Source organism: Mustela erminea, chromosome 3, assembly GCF_009829155.1.
Source record: "Mustela erminea isolate mMusErm1 chromosome 3, mMusErm1.Pri, whole genome shotgun sequence".
Lineage (NCBI taxonomy): Eukaryota > Metazoa > Chordata > Mammalia > Carnivora > Mustelidae > Mustela > Mustela erminea.
Window position 1 is genome coordinate 57126002 of NC_045616.1, and position 23553 is coordinate 57149554.

A 23553-nucleotide genomic window follows, 5' to 3' on the forward strand; every position below is an offset into this window, starting at 1 on the left:
GAGGGACCCTGACAGGCCCAACCGGATGCGGGGAGGGAGCGAGAGGGGCAGGCGGGGCGTGCACGCCTCTTCCGCTCTGGGCCCGGAAGGGTGATGTGGCTGGGGCTTCGCCGGCCTCACTATGGTAAGAATTGGGGCGGTGGGGTCGCAGCCGAGCTTGGTGAAGGGGCTCCGGGCGCGAGCTAGGGCTGTAGGGTTGGGCGGCGGCCCTGGGTGCGCGGGCCAGGGAGCCCTGTCACGACCTTGATTCTGCCGCGGCTGGGAAGATGCTCAGGCCTGGGAACCATGTGGCCCCTGCACGCCCAGCCAGGGAGAACCGGGGCGAACCAGGGCCCACCGCCCCCAGAGAGATCCCGCGGTCGCAGGTCCCAGCGCCTCCTGCACAGTCCACCTTTCTGACTTGTTTCGAAGAACTGCGCTGGTTGCCTTAACTCAGTCGTGTATACAGACGCTTTCTGGTCACTGGCTCCTGGAGGCATGGAGCTTCAGTTTGCGCGGATTATTTCGCGTTCTCTGATGTCTCTACGGGCCTGGTCCAGGTCTTTCACTGTTGGTCCAAACCCCAAGCTCTACATCTTAATTGGGGTCTGTTGAGGTAGTGACCTTTCAGGCTCCTCCTGCTTTACACACTGTAGGTTTTACTTATTGGCGATCTCTGGAGAAGTGGTTTTCCTTCTACGAATGTAGTTAAGGTGGTGTTTGACCTCGGACCTGCCTTCCCCACACATTTTTAAGGTTGTGTGTATTATTTTGTGTTATTGCAGATTCCTTTGATAGTTTGGGCCTCTTCGGAAAATTTAAAATGAGTCGTAAAAAGTTTTCAAAAGAAATGCCTGGATCTCCAGGCAGAGAAAAAAGGTAAAATCAGCATGGCCAGAGGACAGATGTAGTGGTAGTAATAGTGAAATCTCCCAAGTTGTCTCAAGCCCTTTTACCTTTGTTATGGTAATGCCAACAGCCTCTACTCCCGGTGAACTTAATGAAATGCAAGGGCCAGATGTTGCATTTATGAGCATATTTCTGGAGAAAGGATGCATGCCTTTATTATAGTATCAAAAACAACCATGAACCCCAAAAAAAGTTATTGTGAAATGAAAGCTACTGAGCTTATGTTTCCAGAGGTTCCTGCAGAACCCCATACAGCACTAAACCTTTAGGCGTTTAATTGAAAACTCATTATTTGTTGCTTTAGGCCTAGTACTTTGATTATAGATGGGACACAAGTCACAGCGTCTTTCCTGGAGAACTTAGAAAATGGCAGTCTATTCTTAGTCAAGAATATACTCCAGCATCTTAGCCTAGCTGCCACAACCGGATGAGTACATGTGCTCTTAGAGTGTCATTAGAGAACTGTTACTCATTTAGAGAATTTGATTCCTTTTTCATTTGAAAAAGAATAGATGCTGTTACTTGTTCTTCTCCTTTTTCTTTTCTCTCTCTCTCTCTTTTTTTTTAATAATGTCTACCTGCAACAAGAGTCACATGCTCTAATGACTGAGCCAGCCTGGTGCCCCTAGAAATTATCACTCTTAATTCTTGCAGATCTTCCTAGATGCGGAAGTTTAATCATTCTACTCATAGTACATGTCAAAGATTTATTTTCATCATCTTAGCTTCTTCAAACTAGCTACTAGCAAGACTGATACTGTGTTTAAACTTCAGAATGCCTTTTTCTCCCTTTTAATATCCTTAAAAATCTATCTCAAGTTTTATCTCTTCCCAAAAATCCTTCCCTACCCCATCTGTTTTCTTCTCCTGGGTCTCTATTTGGGCGTCCATATCCCAGTATATACCTCCAATGTACCTCCAGCCATAGCACTTACCACAAAAAAACAAACAAAAACAGCAATACGTTGTTGCCTATATTTCTTTCCTCTCTAGCTGGAGCTTTCCAGAGACCAGGTCTTCTAATATCTTCTACATTACAGTGACAGCTAGAGTTAGTACTCAGATGACTCTACGTCTGGGGAAAGAGAGTCCTGCCCAGTTATGTCCAAATTTCTGAGCAGCAATAGTTTTTATAAGCTCCAAGTAATTTTTTTTTAAGATTTTATTTACTTATTATTTGAGAGAGAAAGATTGTGAGAATGAGTAGGGGGAGGGGCAAAGAGAGGGAGCCCAACAACGCAGGACTCCATTCCAGAACTCTGGGATCATGACCTGAGCCGAAGGCAGACACTTAACCGACTGAGCCACCCAGGCGCCCAAAAGCTTCAAGTCATTCTTACGAACAGCCAGGCTTCATACCACATTTGACTCCAACTATTGAAAAGTTTTTCCCTTTTATCAGTTTTTGTCATTTCTGACTGTATGGTCAGGACACTTCTCTTCATAACAGGATTTGCACTTTGGCCTTTGGATACTTTTGTCCTATCAAATTATCAAGAACATGTGAATCATTTATTGCTTCTTTTTTTTTTTTTTTTTTTTTTTTTAAGTCTACTGCTTAGCATGATTCTATGTATGCTTTCTCCAATTAACACCTTTGATCCCCTTGTTGCTTATGTTTAGATCTCTGGTGTCTATAAAACCACTCTGGAACTAAGCAACACAAACATGGCAAATGAATTATAGATACCATGACAGTGAGATGAAAATAAGTGCAAATGACCACCTGTGTTACCAATGGAGAACAGAATTGAGGTGCTTCTGCTCTAAACTGTACCTTTCCTCACAGCCATGAAAGTTCTTTAAGTGGAAAGGTTAAGTAGAAAAGGTCTACATTTTTGAAATAGGACCAATGAGATCAAATGGGTATTTAGTCCAGCTCCTCATTTTACAAGTGAAATTAAATTAAACTGATAATTTAGAGGTGCAGATTTATCCAAGGGCATATATGTATATTGATTTATTTCCTAAATTATGCAAGTGCATAGTGACCACTGATGTTAAGGAGACAGGTTCTTAACATTAAAACATCAAGTAATCCTGAAATTATTCAAAACCAAGAAATCCTGAAATAATTCAAAACCAAGAATCCTGAAATAATTCAAAACCAAGAAATTGTTAATTTCTTGGTTTTGAATTAAACCAAGAGAATTTGCCTACCTTACAGTAAGTGCTACCTTACAGTAAGCAACCAAGGTTGAACTACGTGCTAATAACATCAAAGGTCAGTATTTCTGTGTGTTAATGAAAATACTATTAATCACCTGTGATTACTTATCTTGGGCAAGTGGGGGGGGGTTGCATATTTATTTACAGGCTTCATTTATCCCTGCATTTCCATGTGTTCCAGTTTAAGAGAAAATAGTGGTATGTATAAATTTACAAGTACAAACTTGTTGGAAAATGCTGGCCTGACTTAGATTTGTAAATGATAAAATGCTGACCCACTTTTGCAGTACTGTATAATTTTTATCACAGTTAGGTCAGGAATATCATTTCTGGGTCTCCTTCCACCTCTTGAGAGGGATAAATGACTAGTTGTGTGTAAAAAGCAGCAAGTCTTAAAACAAGTAAAATTGTTACTATTTGGAGTTTTAAAAATTCTAAGTCTTTGGTATTCAGCTCTTCTTTTAAAGTGAGGTTCAGTTAAACTGGAGGAATTAATACGTCAGTTACTTCCACATAAGATGCAGCCAACATTTGAAGCTCCCATACAGTGTCATGCATGAATAAGGCCCTTAATCAGCAATTGGTTAAACAGTTTATTTTGATAGTGCTAAAAATAAATGTATAAGCTATATCGAGCTCAAGTGATCCAGGACTAACAAAGACTGTAGGCTTAGGCTTTTCTATAGATTAAGTACAGTTAGCAACCAGTCACTGAGCACTCCAAACAACTGTTCAGCATATTAATATGTATATTTCTGCTGCCTTTCTCATTGGTTCTTTGTGCCTTTATACTGCTGGGATCTTTTCCCCTGTTTTTCTCTCTATTCCTAATGTTTCAGATGGTTTCTTAAGCTATTTTTATATATACATTTAAAACAAAACCTTACACTGAATTCTTGCCTTATATCCAAACTTAATAGTTTGAACATTCACTTATGGCTGAAACAGGAAATTGTATCTTCTTAGGTAAAATGATAAAAATTGAATTTGCAATAAATATTCCTAACTTCAAATTGACTTGAATAAAGAATTTTTAAAAAGATGTATTAACATCACAAGTAATTTCTTGTTTTAGCACTAAGCTTTGCATCAACGAATCTTCACCTTTTCATTGATAAATTATTTCATCTGCTGCAGTGGTGGCCAGATGAAAGTGAATTATCATTATTTCAGAAGGCCTAACAAATTGTGATTTATTTCAGAATGATTATGCAAAGGGACTCATCAAGTTGATTTCCTTCTGGTTTTGATAATTTATTTAGTAAAATAGCACTAATTATCTGAAGCGTATCAGGAAGTCAAGAGTGGTAGCTAGGTCTAAAAAAGATTTCATGATCTGAAAAAAAAATTAAACATTAAGTGAATTTTACCTCCTGTATCACCTTTTATTAATCATCTTTTCCTCTATTTTGTGATCGGATTTGCTTACTTTTTTTCTTAGCTTCTTCCTTTTTAATATCATTTTCCTATTGAAAATCCCAATTATTTTTCTACAAGAACATGAACATCTGTTTCCTTTCAACCTGAGATGAAAAGTTTATATCAGCAGACAACAGATGCTACGCATTAAAAGGAATGCTTAGGTAGGGTAAGGAATGGTAGGCTAATGTCTGTAGCTTTGAAACATTCTTGTTTTGTCAGAGTCTGAGTACATCTAAAAGCCTTTACCACCTAAGATTATTTGTTTAAATTTTAGGGTCTATAAACCCCAGAAACAAAGTTGTATGTATCATATATTGCACACTTATAAATGGGTTTTCCTTTATAAATGGTTTCACACACAAATGTATATATACACACCCCACTTATGTAATAATAGGCATGTCTCTAAGTGCCTCTTAAATTCTTCTATTATATAAAAATTCAAACATAGAAAGGTAGAAAGAAAAGTATAATGAAGCCTCACATCCTCAGCGTTTCTTCAACCCCACACCTCCCACCACACACAATGGATTATTTAGAAACCAATCCCAGACATCCTATCATTTAAGCATTTTTTTTTTTCACTACAACATTCAGGGAGAGAAAAAGTACACAATGCAAAAATCGTGAAATTTAGATACTCCATTAGGAACATGATAAACCTACTTTGTAAATTGATTTTCCAGCCACTCTACTACAACAGTCCTTTGCTTGATATAGTAAGCCTGCTCATTATTCCTTAAACATGCAAATTCCTAATTCTGTGAGGATGTTTTCCATGCTTTTGTCTCTTTGGGAGCCTGTTCTCTATTGTCAGTCTAATTGTGCCCTTTCTTAGTCCTTGCTTTCTCCTTGAAGCTTTTCTTGACTTTTCTTTATGAAAACAGCATTTTTTTGCCAGTATGGCTCAGTTGCTGCTTAATACATGCTACAAAGAATTGCTAGTTACTTTTTGAATGTATATCCTGTTCTAACTTGCTTATAACTGTTGTATGCCTCAGTTGTCTCATATATAAAATACAGGTATTAATAACATCTAACTCAAATATATGAGGATAAACAAAATAATCCCAACAAGCCTCCAGTGAATATCAGTTATTGTCATTAGCTATAGACTCCTAGAGGGAAGGAATCTTGCTATGTACTTTTTTAATCCTGTGTCTAGCCTCCTGCTCCCAAAAGAGTAGATAATAAATATGTGTTTAGTTATGTTGACTGAAAAGAAATCTGTACTTTGTATTTCATGAGGTTGTTATCAAATACTGTATCAATATACTCACATACATGTTCAGAATATCTTTGAAAGATAAACATTGTGAAATACTGTCTTTTCTATATAGAATGTACCTTTAGAGTTCATTTATTGGTTTTTTTCAAGTTATAAAATTGGCATCACTTACTCTCATAAATGTAAAATTAAAATCCAGTTCAATAAGAAACCAAGACATACTAAAATATATCCTTTGTATATCCATGAAGAAGTGATTTGCATACAAACTAACTATTTAAATAGTAATTACAAATAAATTTTATATTTTCAGACCATAAAAATAACATTTAGGAAATCTGAGAAATCCAAAAGAGTTGAGAATTGGGCTAAAAACTTTCCAAAGATAATCAGTGCTTTCTTCCTTCTTGTTTACATAAAGGTTTACACAGCTGAAGATATGCTGATTATGAAATTTTGTGTGCTGTTCTCCCCACTGCTTAGAATTGTACGAAGGCATTTTTTTTGCCTTTAAGAATATTGATGAATGGCATGTGTAATTTCTTAATATTTTGAATAGTTTATAAATATTTATCATAAAAATATATAACAGATTAAAAAATATTGAGTTTCTGACAAGGCTAGTTCTTGTTTTAAGATTCTCTTGGCTGTTACTGCTTATTTCTTTTTTCATATGAACTTCAAAATCAGTTGTGTATTTCAAAAATAATTGGTTGGTATTAAGTCAACTTTAAATTTATAGATTAGCTTTATAATTTTGCTTTCCAATATAAGAACATGGTATCCCACTCCATTCTACTTTAAGGTTTTTCAGTACATTTAAATGTTTAGTCAGTTTTGTTCTTTAATACCAGTGCTGTGTTTCTTGTTAAGCTTATTCTTAGATACATCAGCTTTTTGTTCTAGTTGCTACTGTAAATAGAAACATTTTTTCCATTATGTCTTTCAGGCGGTTGGTAATGTCATTCTGAACGCTGTTGATTTAAATTATTTTACTTATGTACCCAGCCACCTTACTCAATTCCCTTATTGTGTGTGATTGTTTTTCACTAGATTCTTTTGGGCTTTTCAGGTAGCACTTAACAATTGTTTCTTTGAAAGTAACAGTTTTGCCTTTCTCAAAACATTTTGCAACTCTTTTTTTTTTTTTTTTTTTAAAGATATTTGACAGACAGAGACCACAAGTAGGCAGAGAGAGGAGGAAGCAGGCTCCCCGCTGAGCAGAGAGCCCGATCCCAGGGTCCTGGGATCATGACCTGAGCCGAAGGCAGAGACTTTAACCCACTGAGCCACCCAGGCACCCCACATTTTGCAGCTCTTACTCTTCGTCTAACTTCTGACACCATAGGAGGGCCTTCTGAGTTTACTAAATAAGCATATTGCTAGGTACTGTGTGAGATTGATACATTTTATCTACCTTTGTAATGGAAGTATTATTCTTATATTACTATATATAGTGATATTCCTGCACTTTTAAAAAATTGTTTTAGTTTTTAAGCCATTACTTCTGGTCTCCTGTGTGATAGGTACACAGTCAGATACTGATGAGATGTTGTCTACTTTCAGGGATGAGCATTATAAAATGTTTTAACAGTTCCTGTGAGAACAGAAAGGAGAGTTCTATATGAAAAAAGGAAAGGGGGAGGCCAGTGGGTTCAAGGAGACTTCCTGGGAAAGATAATGCTTCAACTGAATTTTGAATAGACTGAGCCCACCTCAGTTTTCCTTTACTGGAAAACGGATTTCCTGGGATACCTGTGTTAAACTTGTTAAATAAGTTTTAAAGAATGAACAGTAAATGAGCAAGTGGTTTTCCTTCACCAAAATCTAATGGCTTAGTTTAGTCAATGCATGGAACATGATTGCTTAAATTTAAAGCATTCTTATCCTAACAATTTCAGAATTGAAAGAAACTTTAGCCAACATTTAGTTTTATATACCCACTCTCCACCCAGTTTACAGATGTGAAAGAGAGACTGAGGTTAACCGTTCAGAGCCAAACTCAGAGCTTGTAAACTCTGTGCCCTGCCTAGTAGTCTGGGCTCCTAAAACATCTGTATTAATTACATATTGATTTAGTTTTGGATCCATGACATTTTCGGTAGTGTTTTCAAGTTCTCACATTTAGAATTTTTATTACATCTTCTGCATTCCTTAGCCCAAAGAATGGAGAGGGAAGTACACTCTCGGAATATTTTATGATTTGGGGTTTTAAGTGTTCACAGACATGCCATTCTGTTTGTCTTTGAGAAAAACAAAAGTTTAATTCTTAATATGGAATTGTCTGGCATTTTTTACCTATGCTCTTTTTCTTGTGATAATAATTTTTTCTTTTTCTCTTTTTAGTCTGCCATTTTCAATTTTCAGAGTCTGTTGACAGTAATCTTGCTGCTTATATGTACCTGTGCTTACATCCGATCCTTGGCACCCAGCCTCCTGGACAGAAATAAAACTGGGTATGTTACTAATGATACTTAACCACCCAAATTAGGTCCTATAGACATTGAGGGTAAATTACCATAAAGGTCATTAAATAATTTAGTTCCTGTATATAACTTCATTTTGTAACAGCTTTCTACATTATTTTCTCTGTTTTTAATAAATAAAAAGACAAATATCAGAAGTGACCTGAAATGTGTCTATAAAAAGTACACTTAAAAAGATATTACAGGGTTTTTTTCATCTGGAATTAGAAATAGAATTTAGCACTTTCAAAGATCGTATTTGGCCTTAACTTTTTATGCAATAATCAGTAAAGCTGGTTATTTAAAAACAAAACAAAACAAAACAAAAACAAACAAACAAAAAAACCAAGTTGGTTATCATGTTTTTGAAGCATAAAACAGTTGGCAAGCACTGTGTCCATAAAAAAATATGATGTAGACATTTCCCTCTCCAGTCTAACACTGTTCGAATCATATAGGTTCCCTATTAGCATCAGAAAGCAAACATCTTCAGGGAAATATATTTAGCTAACTTTGTAATAGTAAAAATTAAGTCTTGAGCTTGACACATCTCTTGTATTATATGTTCACACCCTGAAAAAAATTGAGCTCAAATATAATACCACAAAGAATTGAAATTTTAAAGTGCCATCTTTATAATACAAAAGTACATGTTGAATTCAACCAAAAGGAAAAGTATATTAAAAACCAGAGACTAGGGCACCTGGGTGGTTCAGTGGGTTGGGCCTCTGCCTTTGGCTCAGGTCATGGCCTCGGGGTCCTGGGGTCGAGCCCCACATCGGGCTCTCTGCTCAGCAGGGAGCCTGCTTCCTCCTCTCTCTCTGCCTGCCTCTCTGCCTACTTATGATCTCTCTCTTTGTCAAATAAATAAATAAATTTTTAAAAAAAAGCAAACCAGAGACTATGTGATGAAAGCTATGTAAATTTTCTTTGCCTTGAGTATTTATTAATTTCTAAGAGAAATTGTCTTAATCCTTCCTTAATAAAAGCCTATACCTACTTAATCATTTTAAGAAACAAAAGAATGAAAGAATATACTTCACATAGGAATAGTTCTCTCCAGCACCTGTATTGGGCCAAATTAGGATCCTGCAAGGTCAAATTCTGTTTTTCAACTAATAAAAATCTGCAAGAGGCAAGATGATAGCTATGAGAGTAATAATTTCAGCTTTTTCCTTCACCTTCATTCTATCTTTGAGGACATAATTAGCATTTATTCAGACATTGTGTCATCTAAATTATTTAGCTTTTGTTACCATTTCTTCCTTGTTATTTCCTAGGGTTGTTGAAATATATATAAAGGCATAAATAGAACCTCTAACCAGTTTCAAATATTAAAAATCCCTAATCCTGTTCTAATATACTGATCATCTGTTTCTGTTAGCCTGAGGGATTTTATTCAAACTGCTGATGTTATTTGTCCAACAGTTTTTGTGACAATGCCCTTCTTCCTTTGTAGACGTTGACTTTTCATCACGTTTTTTTCCTCTGAAGTCCTCTTGCACTTAGTCTTCACTTACTATGTCCATTTTTTAAAATCAGATGAAATTACATAGTATTTTGTTCCTTTGTTGAAGTTCCTTAATCTTACTTGTTGCTTAGTTGTGCATTAAGCCTTTCCATGCAACTAAATGGTTTTATTCTTTCCCTTCTGCAACCCCTATTGACTTAAAGTATATGGTAGAAACCAGTAAACATCCTCATTGATGTTTGGCTTGGTATTGTAATATAATACGTAACTACCTAATAAGATATTTAAGTGTTTATTTCATTATAAAAACAATCACGTTAATGGAATAGAATATCGATGCTTTGCTGCTGCTGTTACGGATAAAGTAGGTTGCATGTGGAAAAGTCTGCTCCTCATTCTTTGGGGAGCAGGAATACATCCATTACATGCTACATTAAAAAAGGAGTTCTCAGGGCTGCCAACCTTACAGTAGAGGTTGAGTAGTAGTATATTTCTCCTACATATAAGACCAAAGAACTAGCATGCCTACTTCTGTACTTTGAAGCATGTACTCATATAGTCAGCTGCTTGAAGGCTTTTTTTAAAAACTTTGCTTCTATTTATATAAATGTTAGGCCCCATTTTGACTCGTACATTAGGAATATTTTCTCTGGGAGCAATTCTTAGTGGGTCATTGTCCTTTTATAGTATATTTTCTTTTGAGACTCATAATAAACTGTCCTTTCATTATAGTGAATATCCCATGTTTAAGTAGAGATGTGTATGCTAACTGGACAGTAGAGTTTCTTGATAATTTCACTCTTGAAAATAACAGTTTTTTTGCTGCTTCAAATAATACAGAACTAAAATCAGCAATAAATTATTGCTACTTTGCCTCATTTCCTGTTATCATAGACTTGATTAGCTTTATCAGCATATATACTTACTGGCTTATAGCCATAGAAACCAAGCGGCATAATTGTATTGGTTTTTCCTAACTAATAAAGTTCCTGTGTTCTAATAAATAGCATTTGGGGCACCTGGGTGGCTCAGTTGGTTAAGTGGCTGACTCCAACTCAGGTCATGATCCCAGGATCCTGGGATTGTGGCTGACTTCGACTCAGGTCATGATCCTAGGATCCTAGGATAGAGCCTCCATGTCTGGCCTCCCTGTTCAGAGGCAGAGAACCTGCTTCTGCCTCTGCCTGCCACTCTGCCTACTTGTGCATTCACATGCACTTTCTCTCTCCAATAAATAAATAAATAAATACCTTTGATAAATAGCATTTTGCATATTACAGAAATATGTCTAGGTAGAGAAATATAAGGGAAAGGCCTAAGTAGTACTGATAAATCTCTAAGTTGCTTGAGTTAGGGAATTTTTTTTATTTATATAGTTTTTAGTATATGTGTTGTAACAATTCCCTAATGATGCTTTGAGTTATTTCTAGGTTATCAAACCTGAACTGATCCTGATTGTGATCTTATAGTTTTAGATTATGTTCTGTGGGACTCTGAGCTTCTCATGGAGGAGCTTCAGGTGTCCTGCCACTGGGTCCCTCATCCACAGCTTTAAATCTATGGGCATGTTATACTCAATAGATTTTTAGAATCAAGGAACCATGGCATTGCAAATGACTAACTGATTGTCTTCAGTTTTTTTGATGATATGTAAGCCAATTTTAAGTGACATCTAAAGTTACTATCACATGTGCCTTTATATTTTTTTTTTTAAGATTTTATTTATTTATTTGACAGATCACAAGTAGGTGGAGAGGGAGGCAAAGAGAAGGGGGAAGCAGGCTCCCTGCTGAGCAGAGCGCCCTATGTGGGGCTTGATTCCAGGACCCTGAGATCATGACCTGAGCTGAAGGCAGAGGCTTAACCCACTGAGTTAAGACAGTGGGTTAACACAGTGTTAATCCAGCCCATCAGTTACTATTCTGAAGAATTTCTTTGCAATAATGAAATCAATCCTTATAAAAAGCCTATGAGGGTGAGTTTCTATTGAGAAAATTTGCTTACAGTTATGTAGCCAATTAAGTAGAATTAAACTTGGGCACAATCTGGGCCTTATATTTTCTTATATTATTTTCAAAAATATCTTTGATCTTTGTCCTTTTATTCCTATAGTAAAATTGTTGCACCTGTCGGAATATCCATCCTTCAAAATAAACTTGTATTTTTGCCCATTTCATGGCAACTGAACCATGAGACTTTTTGATTTGAGGTCAGGAAGTTATATTTCAAAGGAGGAATATATATAGAACTTAATTGAACCAGTAATTTCTTTCATTCTTAACCACTCATACGTAATTATTTATCAGCCAGCCATCTCTTAGGGCCTCCCCCCAAAAAAAGCATAACCTAAATTTCCCTGGAATTTACATATTTCAGTTTTGTTACTACACCACTCCTAACCTACTGCAGTAATTACTACTAATTTATCTTGATTTGTAGCTATGTATAACACCATTCATAATTCTCCTCTTTTGTCAGAGCAACAAAATAGTTGTCTACAATGTTTTCATATCCTTTAGCTATCTCAGTTACTCAGTTGATTTTGTTTTAAATCTTCTACTTTTTATACATGCTGAATAAGTGATATATGCATATAATTTGTATTTAATTCATAGTATATTCATGCAAAGAATGGTGATGAACACTTCATTCTAATTCTTATTTTCAGAATGTATGTGTTTTAAATGTCATATTTAGTTAACTCATACACAGACTACCCTAAACTAGGATTTTGTACTTAAATTGAAAACATGGGCACCTATTTTTATATCCTTCCTTATTGAGTGACATAGTTATGTAAATGCTATCACTGGAGTTCATGGTTATAAATCCTTTAAATATAGAACTACATTCTATAAAAAGTAATTTTTATAAAAAATTACTTTCTATAAAAAGTTTTATTTTTTAATGGCAAAAACACCCAAACCAACTGTGTTCATTTACCATTTTCTCAAAATTAATGTTTATGTAAATTGGCATATATATTTTCTACTTTTGAGAATTAAGCACTTGAAGTTGACTCAATCAGTTCTGCAGTAAAAAAACACTGTGCACATTTTTGCTGCACGTATTAATTTACTGTGTGTTTAACCTAGGATACGACATATATTCCAGTTTGTAACAGTTTATATACACTGACATTTGATAAGCAAGTGTGTCCTACTTTCCTACATAAATGGTGGTTCAATACCAAATTTCAGTTTTGAAGTATCAAAAGGTAAAAATGCCAGTTTGTATTGAATGCTCTGTAGGTTACTGAGAAAATGATTAACCTTTCTCACTAATTAATAGCTACTATTTCCTTTTTTATTACATGCAGATTGTTGGGTATATTTTGGAAATGCGCCAGAATTGGTAAGTGTCTGTTATAATCGCCACATCTTCAGCTGTAAATTGTTGGGCAGTTTACTTATGCCATATTCACAGAAGGCAGACATCTGTTTTAAAACCGCAGGCTTCCCAATTTTGAGCAGTTTTGCAAAAGTTTGTCAAATTCCCCCAAATTCTTATCCTTATGCTATTTAATACTAGACATGGTAGATACCACATAAGACTTAATTAGCAGGAAGATGGAAACTACAAGAAAAATCTAATTCAAATATCAAATGCTATGCATTCCTAGTGTTGAGATTTTAGACAAACGTGTACAGTTTATAAGAATGCACACATTCTTATAGAGCATGCTGCTCTGTATAACAGGTACTATTTTGATAAAAAGGATGAATTTTCCATCTAATGGAAGGCCCGCTAAGCAGTCGTCTAAAATTAATCACTTTATTCCCCTATGCTAAGTCCAAGAATGTTATTTGTTGCTTTTGGAAAGCATTCACTGTTTCACCTGTCAAACTCCTGTGATCATAACTGAATTTTGTTCTAATTGACTAAAGTTAAATATGATTATATTCTAATTTCTCATAGTAAAATTAGTAGTGTCATTGTATGTTTTTGTTCAAATAATAATATACTCTTAGCCCATCCCTATATGTATATAACATTTAGCAGAGTGCCTAGTTCATAGTAGAGACTGAAATGATTGACAAGTGAATGAATTAAAATGTACTTTACTGATGTAATCCACCAGTGTTCTTATAATAGACTTTACCCTTTTTAACATAGCTAGTTCCAAAAAAAAGGCATTACAGAGCAATTTGTGATTGTTCTACTTGGACAGAACAAAATGGATATTTCTCCTCTTTGGAATTATTTACATAACCCCCTGAAAAAAAGCTAGGTTTTAGTACTCTTCCAATATTTAATTTGTATGTTACTATTTTCTTTTATAAAGATAAGACTTCCATAATAAAAAAAAAAGTTGCTGTATTTGACAGTATAATTAGTCTGATAACAACCTGAATTACCCCAGTGAATCACTTTAAATAGGGGGAATTTAGGAGTCATGTCCCTTAGATAAAATGTGTTCCATCCAGAGTATTATGTTTTCGTTTGGATTCATTTATCATAGATGTGGAAGATTTAGAAGATGGTCCATAACAGGAAACAAAATTGATTAAACATTGAGAAGTACAAACTAAGATTTTGTAACATTTTCGAAATACATTGTTAGCCATGGATATAAATAATTATGAGAGAGCAAGTTTTCTTCCTTTGAGCTTTTAATACTAGGCAAGACCCATTAACAGTGAAGTTGTAAGCTTCACACAAATTACATAGAAGTCCTTTCAGAATATGTAACGATTAGATCACAAGATTCGTTGGTCTTTCAGGTGTCTTACTATAGAAAATGACAGTGTACTATAAATAGATTCAGTGAAGGCCCTCATCTTAATGTATTGATTATTGAAACAGACATCTTCTTGAGAATTCACTGTGCTTTTAACATGTTAAACTGTCCTTCCTCAATGTTCTTTGGACTTACTATCTCTTAGGGTGACTGACATGTGAATCTTTCTTTTGTAGAAAAGATCATTGACTTTAGATAGGTAAAGCCTATCAGGGATAGCCTAGATAAGTTGTTATCAATCAGGACATTTTAATGGTGTCTGGAGACATTTTTGGTTGTCACCACTAGAGTTGGGGGGACATATACTGAGTACAGATCATGGATGTTGCTAAACATATTAAAGTGCACAGAACAGCTCTTCACATAGAATGAGCCCAACACTCTCTGCTCAGCAGGGAGCCTGCTTCCTCCTCTCTCTCTGCCTGCCTCTCTGCCTACTTGTGATCTCTCTCTGTCAAATAAATAAAATAAAATAAAATAAAATAAAATAAAAGAATGAGCCCAACATGTCAGTAGTGCCAAAGTTGAGAGGGCTCAGCCTAGATTTACAGAGATCTGTGGTACAGACTTAACTGACATCCAGTCATTCTCAACAGCTGCAAAGCCTAAAATAACAGTAGAAATCTTAATCACCTTAAAAATAACTAAGAAGGAAGAGATCAAGAGACAGAAGAGCACCCTTGATGGCTAATTCTGATAGCTAGTAGTAAATGTAAATATGTGTAAAGCAAACTGTTTCAAAGCCAAGTCACCAAAGAAAATGAAATAATATTGTCAAGGAACAGAGTGCAAAGAATACCTCAAGTAAACTACAAAACGAGAACATAATGGAAGAATAGGACAGTTCAAATACAGTAAAATTCTCTGGATCAGAGGAATCCTGAATATTCACTGGTAAAAATATAAGAAGTCTGGAGTTAGGAGATTGAGCTTTCATCTTACTATTATGAACTTGCTAATTCACAAATAACATATTTAAATTAAGGGATTTTAAGTTAAATGTGAAGGTATTTTAAATCCATTTTGTGTAATAAAATAGAGAAGTGTATACAGCTTCATTCAGTAGCCAACCCAGGTGACCCTTTTCACAATCGTTACTTAAAAGTATAGCTGAAAGTTTAAGGCATCTAGTCTGTAGCTCTTTTTTTTTTTTTTTTAATTATTTATTTATTTATTTATTTGACAGAGAGAAATTGCAAGTAGATGGAGAGGCAGGCAGAGAGAGACAGAGGGAAGCAGGCTCCCCACTGAGCAGAGAGCCCGATGCGGGACTCGATCCCAGCACCCTGAGATCATGACCCGAGCCGAAGGCAGCGGCTTAACCCACTGAGCCACCCAGGCGCCCCTAGTCTGTAGCTCTTAATGGTTTCCTGTGATATCATCTATTTTGATGTCTAATTATAAATTGTGCCTTTCTTTTTGCTTGGTCAGTTACTATTTTCATTTTTTCTCTTGACTGTATGAGTGCCATACGTTAAATGGTTCGGTTAAAGTGTTCATTCATGCATGTGAAAGCAGTAGCTTTTCATTTTGGCAGAATGGCCCCAAAAACGTTGATGCTGATAGGCAGACTTTCCCAGCCACATGCTCCTCTCTTATCTTGACATAGAATATATCCACCAAGAAAGGATACAATTTTAATAGGAAAAGGTCCAGCCAAATCATCTTATCATGTTACACATCACGTTACAGCAACTGTTTCACATTCACTTAAACAGACTGAAGACCAGACAAGAAGTAACATTCTTACCCAAGTTCAACCGAAGATGTTTAGTTCTACCACATGGCAGTCTCTTTCAAGAAAATCAAAAACAGGAAAATGAAACCCATGTGTAAATTATAGCATTCTAAGTTGGAAGATGAGGAAAAGAAGAACTTCCTCAAAACTTAATATCCAACAAATGGAGAGGGCAATATTAATTTTTTCTTTTAGGTGTTTAATAAGACGATATTGGACAATTAGAGTATCTAGCCCTAATTAGAATGACTGGCTTGCTTATGAAATCCACCTGAAAATTATGTCTGAATAAGGTTTGGTTTTGTTTGGTAACTTGCCCAAAAAATTAACATCAGTTAAAAATGATGACCCAGGTTATTTTTTAGTTTAAATTGTTTTGTTTTGTTTTGTTTTTTTCCTCTTAAGATAGCAGCATTGTGAAAATGCTGTTGTCTCGCTTTTTAAATTTTCCTTTAGCTAGGAAGCAGCCCAATGTCTATGGACAGAAAAATACTTTCAGAAAAACAATGAATGTTTCTTCTACTTATATGTGTATATCTTCTGTGAATATTGTTACCGAGCAGACACAAAGGTAAAATTAGTAACAACATAACTGTGTAAGCTCTTTGAGAGGAAGCTCTGAAAAGAAAAAATGACCTTGAGGATTTTAGTTGATGAGGATGGTCAAGATTGACATTTTCCAGCGGTAATTAAACTTGCCAAATAAAACAGTCCTTGCTGAAGGAATTTAGTTACTAGAGGGGAACTAATTTTATTTTATTTTATTTTATTTTAAGATTTTATTTGAGAGAGACAGAGATAGCGAGAGAGAGCACCAGTGGGGAGGAGAGGGAGAAGGAGCCTGGGGTGATCATGTGAGCTGAAGGTAGACACTTAACTAACTGAGCCACCCAGGTACCCCAAAAGAGCTAATTTTAAACATAGAAAAACAAGTGAGGGGAGTATATATAGTCTCTACTACAACACCAGGTATATGCCCATGATTATTTCTAGAAGTAGCACATCACTCCCTCTTCTTTCTTCCTTTCTCATGCACCCTCAAAATAGCGTAAGTGACTGGTGCTTTGTGGAACTCTGCAGCCCTTCAATAAATGACAAGCAAGAAAGAACAAAATGAGTTTGGGATAACTCAAAATCACAGGGTCACTGTTTGTAAGACAGCTTCACAAGCCAACTCCATTCTACTTCAGGCAAAGGAAAATCTCCAAATAAAAACAACTTTTAAACACATGTGAAAATTGACTCATAAAAGTGGCTGTTTTAAGTTCTACATTTCTAGCCCAAGAGTAATCAAAGTTCCTCTTTAAACTGCAGTTAGTTAACATACAGTGTAATACTAGTTTCAGATATACAATATAGTGATTACAATACTTCCATGTATCACGAAATGCTCATCAGGACAAATACACTCTTTAATCCCCACCACCTGTTTCACCCATCCCCACCCACCCACCTTCCCTCTGGTAACTATCAGTTTGTTCTCTCTATAGTTAAGAGTCTCTTTCTTGAGGCATCTGGGTGGCTCATTCGGTTAAATGACTGCCTTCGGCTCAGGTCATGATCTTAGGGTCCTGGGATCGAGCCCTGCATCGGGCTTCCTGCTCAGTGGGAAGCCTGCTTCTGCCTCTCCCACTCCCCTTGCTTGTGTTCCCTCTCACCCTGTGTCTTTCTCTGTCAAGTAAATTTTTTTTTAAAAATCAGCATAATTTAGCTCATTCTGTATTGTACTTGCTTTTATGCTGCAGCCACTGCTTGTCTGGCCCATCTCCCCAAATGTATGGGCCCCCTAGCTAAGAACTTTATCTTGAGCCTCATGTACCCCTCACCCCTCTCCCATAGTAACCTTATCATAACCATGATAACTTAAATTCAGTTAATCAACATAAACATCTCCCCTTTTTTTTAATAGGTGAACGGAAGAGTCCTTACGTTGCAGTATGCTGTATAGTGATGGCCTTCAGCATTCTCTTCATACAGTAGCTTGGAAGAATATCAGAATTTAATTGCCATCAGATTTCAGTATGGGAAAGGACTTATTTACAGAAAATAATGGAATGAATGGTTAACCCTTTTATCTCTGAACATTGAATGAGATAAATTTCCAGCTGCTGTTCTCTACTTTTATTATTGGACCAATGTTCTATATAAATAGGATGTAACCATTTAATACTCAAAGAGTTTAATATGTCTGTAACAATCAACCTCAGTACTGTCACTACAATATAACATTCTGCAAATGTTATTCTGTTATGTCAGATACCAGTTTTTCGTGAGGTATCTCTAAGGCGCATAATAGGAAACAAAATTGGTAAATGACCTAAGTTTCTTTCACTGTGATTTGGGAATGATAAATCCTTATAGAATGAGACATTTTTCTGGACTAGCTTTTTTATTGGGGAAAATGTTCAATTTGTGTTGGTAAGGATTGCATTCATATTTAATAATGCTTGCTTTTTCCTCTGGTCACACCAGAGCATTAATAGAGTACCTCGAAGCAAACTCGCTAGTGTATCACAGGTGTCTCAGCTATTTAAAACAAGCTATGCAGTTCTTAAGGAGGAAGATAAATGAGATCAGACTTAAGAGTAGTACTGGGAAGATGTTCATATTTAGCATAAAAGAGTTTAGAATAACTGACTGGTATAGTAGCCTCTGAAAATTTGACCGGCTGTCATTCTCTAAGACTGCGTACTTAGAGTGAAAATAGCAAAATAGAACAATTACAGAATGATAATCCTGTTTGTGTTTTTCATTCTTTTTAGTGTCAGGTCTCCACTTACTTTAATTGCCCCAAAACACAAACTGTATTTTGTGTGTTTTTAAATACAGCACTTTAATGTGTCTAGTTTACTTTTTATATGTCAACTTGAACGAGAATCTTCTGAATAACTCAGTAGGTGATGATAAACAGTTTTCAGATCTGTTATCCATGTAGCTTATCATAAGTGTCTTTGGGTTTTGATAACAAAGAAATACCTTCAACAGTTTCCATGAAAGCAAGAGAAACATTTGGAATATGACTAAAAAATTTTGCAGTAGAGCGTTATTAAAAGTTCAGTTAACATTTTTTTCAGTTTCAGCTGAAATTCAAGCTAAAAGGAACATAAACATCTTAGCTAAAAATTGCCCATTGTAGGTAGTACTAGTTAGATACTGTCCTCAGCTATTAATTCCTTTTCTTTTTTTAAGAAAATTATTTAGAGTTATTTGAAAATGAGGCTGCCAGTAGCTCTTTCTGTAGGAACAACGTTTGGAACTAAAAGCCATCTATTTTTAAAGACCACTTTAAAGTACTTGAAAAGAATTCTAGGAAACATAAGAAAAGCTTGTTAAGCATTGCTTGCTTTTTTCACAAAAGATAAAAGCTGCTATAGGCTATCAATATAATTGTTTATTTTACATTTTTGGCATATCTCTCTGGCCAAAATTTACATATTTTGCTTTAGAGAGGGAATCAGGTTATGATCATTGTGCCTACTCTGAACTGTCTCTTGGGCTTTGCATTAGGTCAAGAATTTTTAGGGTATCCTAAAAATAGGACTCTTATCAGCATATACATGCAGAGTAAGTCACCTTTCTGGGTCTGGTTTCTGAGCCCATCTGTTGTCCCACTCTCCTGCCAACTAGACTTTCCGAAAGCTATGTCAACTAATCTTTTATATGCTAGCACAAATCTAGTATGAATAAAGGCAAGAATATTCTAGATAATCAGTTCTAGGGCATTTCTTTAAATTTGGCATTTTGGAGAAGCTAGGTGGAAAATAGAGGAAGAAATAATTTCTTTGAAAAATCTGTGGTAACGTACAAAAAATTTTGCTGTGTGTAGATGCTCAACAGAGTGGGAGGCAGCTCATTTCTGACCCTAGACACTGTGACCTTTTGAAACACAAGCTCTTTGGGACACAGAGAAAAGGATTCTATGATTCTGTGAAGAAAAGCAATTAGCATTTTCTTTAATGTAGTTTTTTCAACAAGCTACCACTGAATCCTATTCTCTAACCCAAAGGGCAGCGTAGGTAGTTTTAGGCCCACAGAATGTTCAGATACTCCTGTTGTGGTCTTGGTGGGGTGGTAGGATGCAGAAGAAATTAAGGATCAATTTAGCATCAGATGGACTGTCTCTGTCACAGAAACTTACTGCAGGGCTAGAAGGGATGGGTGGTGGGCACTGAAGTCCACAGCTTACCAAGGTTTGAATACTCTGCGTAACCTCTTTCCTGGCTCCAGAATTTTTTTATTCCATCTCTCCTGGAAATTGTTTGGTGCTGATATTTTAGTTCCTGAATGGGCTCAGCTGTGTCCATGGCAGGAACTGGTCTTCTTTTGGGGCAGTCTTAAAAGATGGTCAGTCAAAAAGCCATTTAGTCTGTTGAATTCCCTGCATGTCTTAAAAAATAAATCTAGAATCAAATCCAGTGTCTTGTAAATGCCTGTGCTTCTATGCTAGGCATTTTCCATGTTCAAATGCAAAATAGCCCCTTCATACTGGGAAGAATAGTAATAGGTAATTTGTAACAGATTCCTTCACCCTAGTAATAGGCAGATCAGTCTCATTTTATCTTAGGACCTAGAAGAGGTCAGAATGAAGTGACAAAGTAAAAAATGAACATTCTCCCTAGTTTTGTGGGAAAGACCTAGCATTTTGTAAATAGAATTTATACATTTGACCATTCTTTCAAGAAGCATTTATGGAGTACATGTAGTACTTTAGCACTGAAGACAGAAGAGCAAGTACATAACTTCTGTCCTCTAGTAGTTCACAGTGCAGTAAATGAGAGAGATGAAATTACTTATACAAACTGCAATGTGATAGTGCTTATTACTGAAATAATGATGGGATTCTAGAAGAAAATAAGGGTGACACCTTAGAGGTAAGAATTTCCTGCCAGAGAAGCAGTGCTTAAGCTGAATTTAAGAGCAGTATGCAAAAGCACCAGTGGTATATTATGAACTATAAGCACCTAGCTTGTTGTGCCACTTGGGGAGTATCAAGACAATAAGCCTAAAAAGGTGAACTGAGGCTGGATCCTAGAGGGTCTTGTATTTTTTCTGACTACTATCACCTACCTCAAAATTGAAGTTAAGTGTATGTTCCCTCCTGCCTGACAAAAAGACTTGGGGGGAAAAAAATCTTACGTGTATGTGTAAACAAAGTTAAATATATCCATGCAAACCTTAATTTGGACCAGGAATACAATAGTATACTCTCCGGAGACTCACCTGAGTAGTCTGTAAAGGTGAGGTAACATTAGTTCTGTCACATATTTTCAGCAACTCTCAAAAGCTTATACTCGTCACTGCCTAAAGCAGCCATGATTCCTAACGCACACTTCCGCACAAGAGGCGGAGGGGGTTGCACTGTGTACATTTTCTGGGTGCAAAGAAAAGATTTCTAGGAAGCAAGGACCTGCACTCTCTTCAAAGTCTTTGGGAAGTTACTGGATCATAGGAAGCTGAAAGGAATTGAAGATTCTTAGGGACCGCTTTGAACTATCTCTGGTGTTAAGTAAACAGTAGATGTTCAATATCAAAGTGAGTAATAGCAGCATTGTGAATACGACAGCCTCGTCAGTCTAAATCAGCAAGTTACTACTGGCTTCCAAACATAGCTTCATAATTATGTCATGCATACACTGCCTTCCATGGTTTCTTTTACTTCACCCTAAATCAGTACCAAAATAATTCGAAATGCAACTCTGGCATCAAAAAAGGGGGAAGGTGGAAATCTATTTCCTGTGATTTTAAGACAACAGAATCATCCTGTGTTGTGTAATAAAAATCAAAACAAACTCTCAAGAGCCTCCCAATTTTGTCTTACTGTCAGATGAGTGAGAACAGTTTCTTAAGAGGTTAAAAAATTGAAATTGGCACCTTTTGAATAAGATGGGGAAAGAGAAATGTTTCTGTTAATTTTACCTGTATTTTAATTCATGGCTGGTCAAGATTCTGGGGGAATTTTTTTTTTATGTTGTTTTGCATCTTAAAGCTGTTCTATTATATTGCCATTTCTCTGAGTGAATCTTCAAGAGCCTAAATGACTTGCTTCAGATAAGAAGTCATTAATTCACACACCCCCAGACACAGTAGAAATTGGATTCTGAATAAAAGTGACAGTATTAATATTTGACAGTACTTTTACCTTGTCTTCCACTAAGAGTCTTAAGATACCCAAAACATTCAGTCCAAAATCTGTGAGCAGTGTCCGTCAGTTATTCAGACAATTTACACCATTTATTAGGAGATATGACAGAATTTATATATACAGTGTGCCTTGCTTTGCACAGCATGGTCTTTCTACAATTACCTTTCCAGCAGTGAACTGACATAGATTAAATTTTTGTTACACCTGTAACTAGAAAGGATGTATTTAACCAAATGAATTGGAACAACTATATTTTTTAGTTGAACTTTGAACTCAAAAAGCATTTCAGGGGGCACCTGGGTGGCTCAGTGGGTTGAGGCCTTTACCTTCATCTCAGGTCATGGTCTCAAGGTCCTGGTATCGAGCCCCGCATCGGACTCTCTGCTTGGCGGGGAGCCTGCTTCCTTCCCTCTCACTCTGCCTGCCTCTCTGCCTACTTGTGATCTGTCTGTCAAATAAATAAATAAATAATCTTTAAAAAAAAAAAAAAAAAAAAGCATTTCAGGTATGAATAGAAAACACTATCTCAGTTATTTCCTTCAGTGTATACCGTAAACCTCCCTCACTACTCCATAACTGCCAGTTAATCTGAGACATTATGGAGAAAAATCCCTAAATTTCTGGTTCCTAACTCAGGTCAAAACAATGCAAAATGGCTTTGCTTGAGACCACTGAATTTAACATAGTGGGAAAGCAAAATCTGTTTTCAATTCAGAGAGCTTGTATTAATTTCCTAAACCATAACAGATTTGTCTGGAAAAAACATAAATATTGGAAATAAGGGTAAATCACTTCATAGACACTATATGGAGGATGAGAACACTCAAGAACTGCAAAATACCAGGGCTTTATTTGGTAAGGGAAGTAACCTGGGAACAAATGTATAGTGACTAAGGGTGTGTAGCCAAATTGCCAAAACATGTAATTTATGAGTCATTTCAACATTTTTGATCAAGTATTATGTCTAGACTAAATGTTGGAAGAATGATGAGCAAAGGTACTGTGTAAAAAGAAGTATCGAACTGTTAGGGCATGAAGGATTTCAAGAGGGCCAGGACTGAAGAGAGTATTTCCAGTATTAAAGTGTTAAAGTGACCTCCCAGCTCAGAGTAACACAAAAAGATTTGACATTAGGAATTGAAAGTTATAGAGTGTTCTCAGTAACATTTCGTTAGGGCTCCTGAAAACCAAAAGATAGCATTTTCCTTTTTATTTAATAAGTAAATATTCACTTCCTTCTTAACTAACATGTTATTCACAATGGAAACTTTATTAATTCTTGGAAAATG

The 23553-nt window shown here is 36.0% G+C and overlaps 1 protein-coding gene and 1 non-coding gene across 2 annotated transcripts; both read left to right on the top strand.

Moving 5' to 3' along the window:
* The first annotated feature begins 15 nt into the window (after positions 1–15).
* On the top strand, positions 16–21918 carry TMEM167A (transmembrane protein 167A). Its single transcript, XM_032335826.1, has 4 exons — positions 16–124; positions 8054–8163; positions 12963–12997; positions 18032–21918. The coding sequence occupies exons 1-4, from the start codon at positions 122–124 to the stop codon at positions 18100–18102; spliced, it is 219 nt and encodes a 72-aa protein (XP_032191717.1). The 5' UTR covers positions 16–121; the 3' UTR covers positions 18103–21918.
* Positions 10013–10147, top strand: LOC116587450. The gene has a single exon (XR_004284456.1). It is a non-coding gene; the product is annotated as a small nucleolar RNA U109 (small nucleolar RNA).
* Positions 21919–23553: the final 1635 nt, after the last annotated feature.

Bases quoted from the DNA above. Each gene is read 5' to 3' on its own strand.
- TMEM167A (XM_032335826.1), top strand. The intron at 8,164-12,962 runs GTATGTTACTAA...TATTACATGCAG, and splicing joins CTGGACAGAAATAAAACTGG to ATTGTTGGGTATATTTTGGA. The intron at 12,998-18,031 runs GTAAGTGTCTGT...TTTTTTTAATAG, and splicing joins TTGGAAATGCGCCAGAATTG to GTGAACGGAAGAGTCCTTAC.